Raw genomic sequence first — 15,193 nt, forward strand, 5'->3', positions numbered from 1 at the left:
ATTATTATGAGAACAGAGCTTATTTTCATACAGCAAATGGATCTCAACTCATCTTGGAGTGGTTAAATGATTATTTTCACAAATGTGAGAATGAAGGAAAACTGATTTTCATTCAAGTATGGGGTGACTAAAATGTCTCCATGTTTACAGCATTACATCTCAGGATGCTTTTTTCCACCACAGTATGTCTTTATAGTGCTGCATAATCTAGGAAACAGTGTGGAGTTCATACAGAAAGAATTCTGTGTATGTCTAGATTTCCAGTACATTATACTCATTAATGAAGGGAGGCAGAAAAGAGGCAGAGAAAGTTGGGGGTAGGGAGAATGATGGAGAAAGAAAAGTTAGCTCATAACGGAATTAGATTCCAAAGATACCTGGATCCTTTGCTAGAAAAAGTAAATGTCAGCATTGGTAGCTGAATGTTAAAAAGGCCATTTCATTATTTTTAGGCCAAACTTATTTTTACTTCAAATTAACATTGCCCCACCTCTACATCACCCACCCATCTTGCTTAGCTCAAAATGCTTTTCATTATCTCCAAATCAAAATCCATCTTCACCGAACAAAAATTTCCTGTCATTGAGAGTATGAGTACAATGCCTATATATGATATGCAAGTACATACAAATACACACACATATGTATGTACTATTCCAAATTTGGGAGAAATTCTAGAGTTGCTAAAATGAGGTTCTAGTTTATCAGAGCGTTTAAAGAGACCAAACACTCCTTTGGAGGGTGGGTGGGTGGGTGGGTGGGTGTGTGTGTGTGTGTGTGTGTGTGTTTCCTTAAAAAAAAAAATCTTTTCTAAAATCTTTCTTTCATCCAGAGGTTTTCTTCCTGTTTTCACGGGTTGTTTCTACTAAGCAGCAGAGAATGACAGACATGCTGGTTTTATTTCTTTAAGAAAACTGAAATGGAACTGCTAGTGCCAAGTTCATCATGACGGTTCCTAAACTTTCAAAATAATACAGTACCCAGTGAAGTGTACATTTCACCCATCCCACCTGAGAGCACATCCCTCCGTGGTGCGGAGGAGCGAGAATAGCATTCTGCTCCGGTGCAGGCACTGTGGCGGTAACCTGCGTGCCTGTAAATCCCACCTCTGCTTCGTGGTGCTCAGTTGGCTTTGACTAAGTTTCTGAGCCCCCTGCATCAGAATCCTCATCTGTAAACTGGGGAGTTTGTCTAAACAGGCAATTGCCAAACCTCTCCTTTTTGTTCACCTTAGGAAGTTAATGTCCATCTCTCTTGAAGTGTTGAGGTGTTACTTTCCCTTGTCTCATGTGGTTAAATTCTTGTGTTTATTTTAACTTTCTCCAGCGTGGCTTTCTGTGTCTGTGCACAGAGATGGCAAAGCCTTAGGACGGGAAATAGTAATCCAGTGAGGCTCACATCCTCATTGTGGGAATTTCCTACTATCAGAACAAAAATCTCTAATTCCTAATGAATTTTAAGAAATTAATACAGCATTTCCCTTGAGCTACCAAATTTACTTTTATTTCTGTATCTATTTAATTTTATGAAGAATTTTTAAGAGAAAAACTGAAATACTTAAAACCGATCTTTTAAATGGAATTTTTGAAGGAAAGAAATAATAACTGTGTATCATACTCTCTTTTGGCTCAAACCACTTAACTTGCATGTGTTGAATCATCGCCAAGAGATCAGTGACCAAGGCTGCCTTTACTTCAGATCCTGCAGAATAATTACTCCTCCAGGAATAAAATCTCTAACACAATTTATCTTGAAAAGATCCCATGAAAACAAACAAACATCCCAATTTCTAAATGGAGATTTTCCAACAAGACCTAATGAAATAAAATAAATCACTGGAAATGAACTGGATAGAAAGGCAAGATGGTGGGCTGGACATCAGAACCTAATTTCCTAAAACATTCCTCATGATTTTCTGAAGTATTGCTACCTAATAGGTCCTCCTGAGACACTGATTGTGTGGTTTGTTGGGTTTTTTTTTAGTTCTCTTCACCAACAAGGTACTTAAAAGCACTTGTTTCTAACTCGTTCATACCTCACATAATTAAAAAGTTTATAAATCTGTCTTTCACATTTTCCATAAATATTGAGTTATAAAACTCACCTCAAATAATTTTTTTTCCAACAGAAAAGACTCTATTGCTTTTCTTTCTTCCAGACGTTTAAGAATTATATTGACTTTATATGCTTGTGACAATTAAATTTGTTGTGAGCTCCTTAAGAGTAGCAGTTGTTTAATTCATCTTTATATCTCAAGGACCTAGCACAGTGCATGGCATGCAATTAAAAAAAAAAAAAGGACTTTTGTTTCATGTACCCTGAAGAATATCTTAAAGTAACAGTCCAAAATTTATTAGCTAATGATTCTTTAAAAACTGGTCCTTAGATGTAATGCTGTAATGATTCTTTAAAAACTGTGAATTCACTGAGTCACACATAAAATATTAAGTGGTTTTTCCCACTTGGTGATGATGTATTATTAGCCTTTCTGTGTGTTGGATTTGATTTCCTAAAATTTGACTAAAAATGTTTGCTTTTGAGTTCGTAAGTGATATTGGATTGTAATATCAGGGTAGTACTAGTTCCAAAAAGTTTCTTCAGCCTTGGTATTTTTCTTCCTTAAATGTTTGGTAGAATTCAAAACCGAAGCCTTTTAGGCCTCATTTTTTTTTTTAAACAAAATGATTCAGGTTATCTGTTTCTTTTTGAATGGGCTTTCCTAATTTATGTTGTTCTAGGAATTTGCTAAATTTGTGTGCATTGTAGAAATTATTGGCATTATAGTGTTTATAATATTTCTTTATTCTCCTTTTCATATCTGCAGAATTTGTAGTGATGTCCACTTTCTCATTTCTGCCATTGGTAATTTGTCTCTTCTCTTTCTTTTTCTGAACATTATCGCTAAAAATTTATCAGTTTTGCTTATCTGTTCAACAAATTAGCTCTAGGTTTCCTTGTTTTCTCTACTGTGTTTTTCTACTGTGTTTATCTACTGATTCGTGCTCTTCTACATTATTTGTTTCATTTAGTCCCTAACATGCTCTTATTTCCCACCCCCTCCTTCTTCCAGAACTCATTATACATATATTAGACTGCTTTAATTTTTCCTACATCTCATGGATTCTCTGTTCATTTTTATTCAGTTCTATTCTGTTTTATTTTCAATAGTGTCTAACATTTTCTCTTCATGTTCACTTTCCTTCTTCAGTGTCCAAACTATTATTACTATTCTGTATACTTTTTATCTTAGGCATGTTCATCACTGAAAGTTTTATTTGGGTCATTTTTTATACTTTAATGTCTCTTCTTAATATGCCTATGCTTCCTTCTACATTCTAGAATATACGGAGTATAGTTACGATTACTGTTTTAATGTCATTGTCTGTCCTGTCATCTATGTCATTTCTGGGTGAGTTTCCATAAACTGATTTTTCTCATTATAAGTTGATTTCCTTGTCTCTTTGTATACCAAATTATTTTTGTTTGGATGCCCAATATAGTGAATTTTATGCTGTTGAATACTAGGTTTTTTTCTTTATGTATGTCTGAGCTTTGTTCTAGGAGCCAGTATAGTTACTTGGGAAGTGTTTGATCCTTTCAAGTCTTCTCTTAAGCTTTCTTAGGTAGAGTCATAGCAATATTCAGTCTCATACATGGTCATACCATGGATTCAAGCAGTCTAATATATGTATCATTAGTACCCTTCTGAATACTATCCAGATGTCTTTATAATATGAGGCGTTTGTTGTTCTTTAACTGGCTGTGATCAACATGAAATCCTTCAAGCCCTAGGTCATTTGGGGGATTTTTTTTCCCACCTGCTCCTTTTCTTTCCCGAGGTTCTTTGCCCAGCCTCTATATATTTCTCTCACACATGTGCTGATAGTTAGTCAGCTAAACATTTCCGAAACCCTTTCTAGCTCTCCCTCTTCCTCCAGTCTGGTATTTTATCCTATATATTCTGCCTGCCTTGACCTTCCTAAATATATTGTATCTATCTATTCAACTAAGGAAAACTGGGTTCTGTTTATATTCTCCTGCACTGCAGCCCCGCAAACTGTATCCAGGCAATAAAATTGAAAATCATACTGCTCAACTTACTTGTTTTCACTTCAGCAGGGATCACAGTGCTGTCTTGCCTGTGGGCTAATGTTTCATATATTTTACCCATTTTTAATTTCTCTAATGTGGCAGAATTAACTGTTTCTAGTACTCCATCTTTGCCAAAAGCAGAAGTCCTCTAATTAGCATTCTGTTGATTTTAATTCCAACTTTTGGCACATTTTCATGAATTGCAACCTCAAAAAATAATTAGGTATTAAAATCAATTGAATATAGCCCCCTAAGAAATATGTCCAAGGCCTCATTTCCAATACCTGTGAATGTGCCCTTCTTTGGGTCCTTACGGATGCAATTAAATTAAGGATTTCAAGATGAGATCATCCTGGATGTAAGATGATCTCTAAATCCAATGACCAGTGTCCTTAGAAGAGAAAGGAGAGGGACAGTTGACATACTCAGAGATGCAGAGAAGAGGGCCACGAGAAAACAGAGGCAGAGATTTGAGCAATGTAACTACAGTCAAGGAATGCCAAGGGTTGCTGTAAGCCACTACAGTCTGGGAGACAAGCCTGGAAAGGAATTTTCCCTCCAATCCTCCAGAAAGAACCAACCCTGCTAATTTCAGACTTTTAGCTGCTGAAACTGTGATAAAAGTAACTTTCTGTCATAAGCCATCAAATTTATGTAGTTATTGTGCCATCCCTAGGAAATGAATACAGGCATTTCTAACTTCATGAGCATTTCAGACACAGAACATAATAAGATACACAAATGCACCCCATGACCGATAGTACTGGCAGTACTGCTGTTAAGATGAAGATGTGGCTAAACTGCAAAGCCAATACAAGCAGAAAATATGTGCTGTGAAGGTTTCAAAAAATGGCTTTTGGCCTCAATGGAATTGAGCATTTCACCTTTAGATAAGATAGGATGGGGCATACTTCTCTTCCTCCATGAATAAAATACAGTGTGCCTTCTGATTTTGTTTATGAAGGAAAAGAACCAGCTACCTAGAATGTTGTATAAAGCACTCCAGGAAGGCATCTCTGTATAGAAAAAGGTCTGACGGAAATTAGATAAGAAAAATTATAGTATTTTTTTAAGTGTCTTGCAATTGGCAATAAGATTCTTCTAGCAAACAGAGGATATCAGAATGAATTCGATTGTTTTTTAGCTGCTGAAGCCCTCATAGGGCAACTCATGTCATTTTTTTTTTTTTAATATTAAGGACAAACTGTCTCTGGAAAACAACTATACTTCTCTCTTTTTAAAGATCCTGAGAAAAGTGAAAAATAAAACCCAGAATTTTAGTATGTGTGCTGTGACTTCCTTGTCATTTGTTTATATTGATGCTGGAGTAACCTTTATATTTCTATATTTATAGAGAGAGATATTATAAAATAATTGACTCACATGATTGCGAAGGCCAGAAAGCCCCAAGGTCAGCAGCTGGCGAGCAGGAGACGAAGAGCTCGATGGTGTAGTTGCAGCCTGAATCCAAAAGCCCGAGAAGCCGAAAAGTTGATGGTATAAATTGCAGCCTGAGTTTTAAGGCCCAAGAACCAGGAGAGCCAGCGTTCCAAGTTTTAGTCCAAGTCCAGGTCCTCCAGGGGCAGGAAAAGACCCATGTCCAGCTCACGGAAGGGCAGAGAGGGAGTGAAGTCTCTTACTCAGCTTTTTTGTTCTCTTCAGGCCTTCAGGGGATCAGAGGAGGCCCACCCACACTGGGGAGGGCTATCTGTTTAACTCAGTCTACCTATTCAAATGTTAATCTCATCCTGAAACACCCTCACAGACACACCCAGACAAATGTGTAACCAGGTATCTGGGCACCATGGCCCAGGTAAGGTGACACATGAATTAACCATCCCACATAGAGTCAGTACATCTTATGATATTTAGCTCTTCAACCATAAAACGATTTTGAGTCTAAACTCTTGAATACACAATTTGGTAATACAGTGACCCTTAAACAATGCAGGGGTTTGGCGCCATACACAGTAGAAAATCCGATTCCCCAAAACTTAACCACATAGTTACCTGTCATTCTGTATCAGCTGGGGGTGGGGGTGATTGATTGATTCTAGGTTCCCCTGTGGATACCAAAATCTATGAATGCTCAAGTCTCCTATGTGAAATGGTGGGGCGCCCGACCTTTTGGTGTCTCTAGGCCACACTGGGAGAAGAAGAGTTGTCTTGGGCTGCGCAATAAATACACGAACACTGACGAAAACTGATGAGGAAAAAAAACAGTTTTATGTAAATTTAGGATTTTGTGGTGGGCCTTCACTCATCCTGGGCTACAGGTTGGACGCCCCTGGATGGATGCACACAGTCAGCCCTCTGCATTTGTGCAGTCCCAACCTCAGATCAAAAACAGTACAAGCATTTACTGAAAAAGCAGTTGCGTATAAGTGGACGCATGTTGTTCAAGGGTCAACTATACTATTTTAGGAATTGTTTCATAATGTGTCTGAGGCTATAGTAAAAATGTTTTTTATAAACAGAAAAAGGAATTGGGGAAGTTTTCAACTTTGTTCATAGAAAAGCATGCCCACTTAGCCCCACCCCTGGATCATTTTGTAACAAATCCTCAGTATGTACCTAAAAGGAATGACTGCATGTAACCATAGGAAGTCTCATACAAAAATGTCTGTAGTAGCTGAAAACTGGAAATAATCTCATGTTCATTAATGGAGGAATAGATAGATAAATTGTGGTGCATTCATAAAATGCAGTGAAATACTACTCAATATTCACAAAAAGTGAGACATCTGGTTGCCTTACCTTTATTTATTAGTGTATATTGAATAATCATTCTTTAATTTGGCTGTATAAATACATTTCTAAATTTGACCACCAGAGGTCAGTATAGGATTAAATGTGATTGTCTTCTTTAAAAAATGTAATTTTTTTTTAAATTTAGGGTTCTTTTTTCCCCCTCTTTGCATTCTCCTCTAAAATGACTATACTTTGCCATCTATGGATTTTTTTAAATCTTAAATAGGAAAGAAAATTACTGTTTACCTTGTGTTTCTTAGGTACCAATTGAATTCTCAGTGTGATGTTTGCTTTTCAGTTATTGGTTTTTCATTACCTTTTTTATTGTTTGGACCTCATCATTTAATTTTCTAAAAGTTGAACACATCACAAAATAAATCTGTTTTTGGAGTTATTTAAACTTAGAATATTAAATGCCTTATTCTAAGGACATAGAAGAATTCTCACAGCCAGCACTACCAACATCAGTGAATGTTACTGAATAAATACTAAGCTAGAAGCCACATGTTTCTCTCAGGCAGTGACAGAGACATCATTACTAAATCATTAGGCTGAATGCCTTAGGTTTCTCTAAGATGCTCTAATAATTCTTCGACTTCATTAGACATTTTAGGTCACAGAGACCTAGAACTATTTGCCCTGTTATTTTTGAAGAACTTTTTGCAACCAAGAGGCTAAAATGTTTCTCAATAAGCTATTAAGTAATCATTTGCAGGACTTGGATGGATTCTGAATGTGGATTCTTACGGGTTTTGCCATCCCTGGTAGACCGGGCTGAGAAAGGTGGGCCCTTGGTTCTGTTTCCTAAGGTAAATGTTTGGCATAAAGTGGGGTAGCCAATGAGCCTGATTCAGCTCCGAAACACCTAGTGGAAAATCACCACGAGACATTCCATGGAGCTAGGAAAACTGGACCTGTCCAAAATGCTCAAATTGTAAGCTGAGACATTGTCTAAAATCTTCCTTTCTCTTTCTTTACACAACAAAAGTCCTCTGGAACTGTCTCTTCACTTGTACCATCTTGTGATGCTTCCTATTGAGGACCTCAGATCTGAAATTCAAGATCACATATGCATGTTGTCTTGATAATAAGAACATCAGCTTTATTATGGGAATGTACTATATTTCTTAAACATGTGGGAAGAAAATGTATATAAAACTAAATCTCACAAAATGTTCTAATAAATTTTTGTACATTTTATTTTGGGGGAAGATTGAAGGTGCCTTGGTGTTCGACACTTTTATACAGAGGGGATTTTTTTTCAGCCTCCCTCTACACACTGTACCATTTTATATAAATATGCATGTCTTTTCTGTGGTTGTTGGCAAAAATTCTAAAGCCTAATCACTGCTTCACTTCAATGCTTTGTAGAATGGATTTCTCCTCCTAAAAAAGATGTTTCAAGATCATAAATCAAAGGAAGAAAACATAACTTTCCTCAGCTTTTTTGGGACTTGCCTGGATTCTGCAGCCCCAGCTGTATGACTGACTGACTATTCACTGAAGTAAACTCAGAAAATCCTCTGAGCAATTCAGCAAGGCCAAAATGGTTCATTCTGATGCAGTTTACGTGTTCAAAAGACAGAGTAGCAAATTATATAACAGTTCTGTGGCTCATTCATTCTCTTGTTCTTTCCCAATCTTAATTTCTCTCTGTCTTACACATACACGCACACACACAAGGTCTTGGGGATTTCTGGTATTTGTTACTAAAAGAAAATGCTGTCAATATCTTTACACATAATTTTATGAACTTATATGTATATGTTTCCCAGGCATATCCATAGTAAAATTATCATATCATGAGATAGATAAACATTTTAAATTTTGAAAGATACTTCCATAATGCTCTGCAAAAAGTTGTAACTAAATTTTAACCTGCTATCAAATTTTCCATACACTTCCCAAAATGATTTTTATCAGTTTCTTAATTATTTCCTAATGTGATGTGATTAAAATGATGTCTAAGCATCTAAGTGCATCTAAATTTGCATTAATTTTTGGGCAGAATTGATAGATTATTTCTATATATATTGACTCCTTGTACTGCCTTTTTTGTGACCTTCTTGTTCACTCTTCACAATTTTTCTAGGAATTTTGAAATTTAAAATTATAAATTATAAGATTCCTTTGGATATTAAAGGAATTAAGCCTTTTGCCTGTGTGTAATTACTGGTAAATATTTTTCCTGGTTTATTTTTCATTTTGATTTTATTGATGGTTACCATACATTTAATTCTTATACTATACTAGGTATTAAACACTCCATTTTAATAGATTTTGGTCACATTCTTGAGATAATTATTTTTTTATGATTTTTTTTCTAACACTTTTGTTTTTATATTTTATATTTAAATTTTTAATCCACATGGAGTCAATTTTAGAGTAAGGGATGAAGACTTAGCTACCTTATTGTTCCAAACATCTCATAAGTTATTTCAGCACCATTTGTTGAATAATTCTGCTTTTCCTCAGTGTTCTGAAATGTTTTTAATGTATGACAAATTTCAATAGGTACTTAATCTCTGAATCATGTAATTATATTTTTGTGCTAGGACCATAGAGTTGTAATTACTATGTCATATATCATAAAATTGTTTGGCTTGTTCACTATTATTACTCTTCTACTTTAGGTTATTCAAAGCTATTCTTATGTTTGCATTTCAGGATGACTTTAGAATAAATCTATCAAGTTCCAAGCAAATAAACAACAACGACAACAACACATCTGTTAGTATTTTCATTGGACAGCATCTGAATTTGTACATTTAATTCAGGGGCATTGATATCTTTCAAATATTGAATTTCCTATTCAATAACTTTGCACATGGTTTTAGTAGTTTGGTCATGCTGCTGTGTGGTTTTCTATTTTATTGTTATTTTAAAATATCAGTTCTTGGTTTTATTTATCAATTTTCTTATTTATCTTTAACATTTGTTTCAATCAATTTAATCCTCTTAATTTTAAATCTAATTTAAGTGCTTAATAAATATTTTACTCTGTCTTTTAGTAGGTATAAGTGATTAGGCCTATTAATTTTTCTATGAATACAGTTTTATATCAGTCACATAAGTTTTGATATCTAGAATTTTTATTTTCATTATCTAGATATTTGGTAGTGTCAGTTTAAATATCATATTTTACACAAAAATAATTTAAGATACATTTTAAAATTTCCAGGTGTTTAAATTTTTAAAATCTTATTTTTATAATTTCTGTTTTTCATATAATTAATGTACTCTGTCTTCTTTTTATTTATTGAAACAGTTTTGTGCATAAGGATAGGAAGCTTGAAAATAAGATGTCGTAGCTGTTCTCGAGCCTTTAAATTCAGCATAATTGTCCTTCATAGCTGCAAACGTTCGCCAAGATTTTAAAATATCACTAAAAGTCCATAGGCTGCACACTGGGTACCACACTGTAGCCCATGAAAAGTAACTGGACGCTTCGAAACGCAAGAAAGAGATGGTCAGAATTGCCTGGTAGAGCAAGACCCTGGCCGAGGGGAGCAGGAGGAAGGTGGAATCATTCTTTATTTGCAGGGTCCTGCAAGAGGGGAGGAAAAAGGTGCAATGCTCAGAGTTCATTGATTGGGTGGGAATGGTGAAAGAAAGGAGGGACTGTAGGCTAAATACAGGAATGACTGATGAATGACAGTGACATTAACAAATGGGGAGAAATTAAGAATGGAAGGTGGTAAATCCATTTTGGCCACACTGACTTAGGCCGGCGTAAGTAAGAAGACAGCACGCAGTTAGGTAAACACTTCTAAAGTTGGAGGAGGCCTGAAGCTTAAGAGACACAAAGGAAGCGTATATAGCGAGTGAAAGAGAAGTATAACCGCATGAATTGTGGGAAATAGCAAGGTTTAGAGGGCAGAGGGGGAAAAGAATGTGCAAACGAGATAGAGGAGGAATAGAGGCATCAAGGAAAACCAGGGAAGTTTGGGACCGTGGAGTTTATGTGGAAGAAAGAATTTGAAGTAGAAAGGAATGTGGTCCATGCAGACTCCTGCATTACAGTGGGCTGCCTCTATGAAGGAAGAAGGTGAGGCTGACAGAGCGAGAAGCAACTTTGGGGATAATCTGGTCTAGTCTGAACCTCTCATTCTGCAGTTAGGAAATTGAAGTTCAAAGAGATTTGGTGTCCAACTCGTAATTAACTCTTATTAGCAGAGCTGGGGTTAGAGCCAAATGTCCTAGTAGCAAGACCAGGACTCGCAAAACTGCTATTGAAGGCTAATACCTAAAACTACCTGAGGCCGTTACTACAGTCACTGTAAATGTACACCTTTCATAGCTTTGACAGATGTTACGGAAATTAAATATTTTCATTTAAAAAGTTTGAGTGTCACAAATTTCAGAAAGTAGAAACATTTCAAGGTCTTCCTTTTGATACGGTGTTCGTGGCCTGTTTTTAAGGGAAGGATAGTTTTGTTTTTAATCCAGAGTAGAATTAAAAGAAATAATATTGCAGAGTGAAGATTGCATGTGAAAGAACCCTCCGGTGGACTGGAACAGATGCCTGGCCTGTGAACACAGCCAACACCGTGGCGAAGGCCGCAGCGTGGGGAGGCGGAGGGGGCCAGGGGCGGGCTGCGGGGCGGCACCGGGAGGAAGTGGGGGCCCCTGTAACAGTGGCAGCAGTAAAAAATAAAATAAAATAAGAAAGAAAGTCAGCTCTTGTTCCACAGATCCTGAAGATTATGAAACACAATCTACAAAAAGTAGCAATCTGGTATTTACAGGAAAAAGGAACCTAAGCAAGGTAGCATAAAGTATATTTTGCTTTCAGGTTTTACTGGGGCAGCGGAAGCAGCAGGAGAAGGGGGTCGGATTTCCCTGTTTTGGCCGCGGCGGTGGTGGGGGCGGGGGGGGGGGCGGGGTTTCCCAGGGGAAGAAGGGCTCTTGTTGATAATCAATGTAGTGTTTACTTTGAGTAGTAGTAATAGCAAACATAAGTATTTTGTTGAAATCTTTTATATTTATCATATAACCCAGATTTCTTTACTATTATATTTTAAGATAACTTTTCAATGATAAACCACTTTATAATCTAGACTTATATAGCCATTGTACAAATTATTTCCATTCTCCTGGGGGTTTTTTAGGTTTATTTTTTTTAAATAGTTTTAATTTAATCAAGGAGGAGAAAGATGTCAAAACACTGTACTAATTTAGACATGGATTTAATTAGGTTTCATAAATATATTAGAGATACCTAATTTATTTCCATATGTTACAATTTTCAAGGTCTAAGACAATGTTCAGCTTTTAGAGGAATCTGTGTGCACAGCAAACTCTACAACCGTAGCCACACAGAAAAAAAAAAAAGGCAATGGCTTTAAAAATTGATTAAAATATAAAAATGAAACCAGATATCACAAATAATACTTCTTTTATTTTCACAATGTTACTGCATTCTTGGCATAAAATGAAATAAAATCCCAAACATAAATGGTCAACCACATTGACCTAGAGATTAATGTTGCTCCTGAACACTTCTCTGCATTAGATAGAAAGCACAAGTGTTGCCTACTCACTCTATGGAAGGCACTGTATCAGCTATTACAAGACACAGCTACACCTTGTACCTACAAGAGAAGCAACAGTGTGTCTCAGGAGCTAAGTGGTCATCTGAGCCAAGCAGCATCTCACTGCTGCCCTGATACTTGTTATGTACCAGGTCAAATCACTTTTTCGCTTACTCATTTCATTACCTTTAAAAAGAAAAAAGAAAGTAGTAGTACATTACTACACCAAGTGCCCCAAATACAACTCCCGAGAATTTCCTGAGAAAGGTACAAGTTTTCCTAGAATTGGTCCGCTAATAGAATTCTCCTAACATAGTATTATGAAAGGTATTTTCCTTATGGATCATTAAAAAGATGCCTTGGAAGGATTAGGGATTTATGTGTTTGAAACTTGGGGGAAGTTTTTCTTTCCAAAGATGACACTTCATTGATACTTATGAAAACAAGGACAAGATAAATTTGGCCAAACTGGGGTAATGTCTTAAGTTTGAAACCATCTATTAAATTTCGTTAAGAATTGAGCAATTTGTTTCACTTGAGATATAAAGTCAAATATCTAAGCTAAAGTCCATTCAGTTACATTTTTGTAATGCAATGAATTGGAATAAACAATAGCAATTAATTATCAGCGTGATTTCCTAAGATGATAAAAGTACAACAATTTTTGAGAAAAATTTTAATTTCTCTGAAACAAGTTTAAGTAGTACCAGAAAATAGAAAGTATTGCTAATCTCAACAGTCTTATCAGGAAATAGTATAGTTAAGTCCTGTACCTAAGTCATTGTTTACCTGGCCCTCTGGTTGCAAAAAAAATTAAAGTCTCTTGCAATATTGTCAAAAAGTTTATTTGAATGTCACACTAAACTTGAAGTTGTTAATTACTGTATATAACTGCCATTTTTAATTGGCAAAACAAAACTTATTAGCAGTTAGCAGCAAACATCCAACCCCACAGTCCTTAGAGCTACTATTTCCCCTAACCCTTTCAAATGCTTAAGAAATTACATTATCTAGCGTATCCTCTTTCATCTATATCCCATCCCAACCTACCACAGGTAAAAGTCTTTGAAAATCTTACTGATACAGCATGCTAGGGACTGTCAATATTTCACCCACCACCAATAATGGGATCCTTTTTGGAATCCGGTCAAGAGTAAGTGAGTCCCACCCTGATATTCTGTCATAGGTCCACTTCTGGCACCAACTGTCCTAGACATGGTTCTCTAGAAGCAGAGCTTGATAAGAGGATCCTTGTTCGAGGTTTACTGACTGAGTATTCTCAAGCGGAGAGGAGAAGAATAAGGGGAGGGCAGATGGAAAAAAGCTAAGACAAAACATAGTTTCAGCCTGATTTCACAGGAAATCTCTAGAGCACACATTACCCTATAGAGCTGGTCACCCTTGAGGGAGGAAGACTGGCCTTCTCTTCTCTCTTGTCATTCAGACATTAGCCGAGAACTGCCCCAGAGCATGATGCATAGCTCTCCAGTCTAGGTGGCCTAGAAGCCACCATCTTGGGGCATGACTTTAGAGAAAAGGGAAAGCTATGAGCTGTTAGTAGCCAGCAGCTGGGGAATGGATATGTTAGTCCAATAAAGAGGCTCTGGTAAAGTACAGCATAGGAAATAGAATCAATAATATTATAATAATTACGTATCATGCCAGTTGGGTACTGGAAATATCAGAGGGAACATTTTGTAAAGTATATGACTGTCTAACCACGATGCTGTACTCCTGAAACTAATACAAAATAACATTGAATGTAAACTGTAACTGAAATAGTTCTAAAAATTAGAAAAAAATTCTGGGGATCTTTGCATGGGAAACTGGGAACATTCTCTTATATTCAAATTACCTCATATTTGGTGGGTCGCATCAATACTAAATTTATTCTGCTTTTAAAAACAGGCATGTAAAATATTTTAGAGTAACTGAGGAGCAGGATCTCAGCGAAAGGACGGGCTTACTCTCAACCTTGTGTGAACTGAAAAGTGCACCAAACCAGGAGGTTTGGCTCCTTCTCCTGGGCTTAGGTAACGCTGGCTATCTTACTCTTCTGAAGCAACCCACATCAGAAGACATCAGCTACGTCACACCTACACAGGGTTTTAACATCAAAAGTGTACCATCCCAAGGTTTTAACCTGAATGCATGGGACATTGGTGGACAAAGGAAAATCAGACCACCCTGGAGGAATTATTTTGAAAACACTGGTATTCTTATATATGTCACTGACAGCACAGACAGAAAAGAATTTGAAGATATGGGTCAGGAACTAGCCGAATTATTGGAGGAAGAAAAGCTAGGTTGTGTTCCAGTGCTCATGCATCTTTGCTCATAAGCTGCCCCCACCTCTGAAATTGCCAGGACTGAACCTGCACACCCACCGTGGGAGCGCCTGGTGGATCCAGCCCTGCTCAGCTCTCCCAGGAGACAGGGCTCAGGATGGCAGGAACCAGGTCATTGCACAAAACAAACAAAATCTAGACCGATGGAGGCACAGGAGCTTCAGGAGCTGAATTCTGTCCTGAAAAAACACTAATTTGCTGCTCTCTGACCAAATGTTTTCCCAGCTGTGTACAGCCACAGCTGTTTGAAGAGCAGCAATAACACATTTTAAAAAGAACCCTCATTCTAGCAGTAGATTTCACTGATCTCTGAGGTTCAGCATCATTTTTCAAATAAAGGAAACATACTATTTCTGCCAATTAAAAAGGTTGAAATCATGTTTTTTAAAAAAAGAAGACCTGGCCAAGGATCTGGATCTGGGTTATGCCGTGCAGCACACGTATGGCCTCACTTCAGAACCGGGTTGC

The 15,193-nt window shown here is 36.8% G+C and overlaps 1 protein-coding gene across 1 annotated transcript; it reads left to right on the top strand.

The window, feature by feature from the left end:
• The first annotated feature begins 5,475 nt into the window (after positions 1–5,475).
• On the top strand, positions 5,476–14,896 carry LOC129072509 (ADP-ribosylation factor-like protein 3). Its single transcript, XM_054575979.1, is given in 3 exon segments — positions 5,476–5,582; positions 14,286–14,741; positions 14,743–14,896. Coding segments are annotated over 3 exon segments (717 nt in total).
• The last annotated feature ends 297 nt before the right edge of the window (positions 14,897–15,193 follow it).

The sequence above is a fragment of the Pteronotus mesoamericanus genome, unplaced genomic scaffold (genome assembly GCF_021234165.1).
Source record: "Pteronotus mesoamericanus isolate MK-2021 breed Mesoamerican mustached bat unplaced genomic scaffold, CSHL_Meso_final contig_32, whole genome shotgun sequence".
Classification (NCBI taxonomy): Eukaryota; Metazoa; Chordata; class Mammalia; order Chiroptera; family Mormoopidae; genus Pteronotus; species Pteronotus mesoamericanus.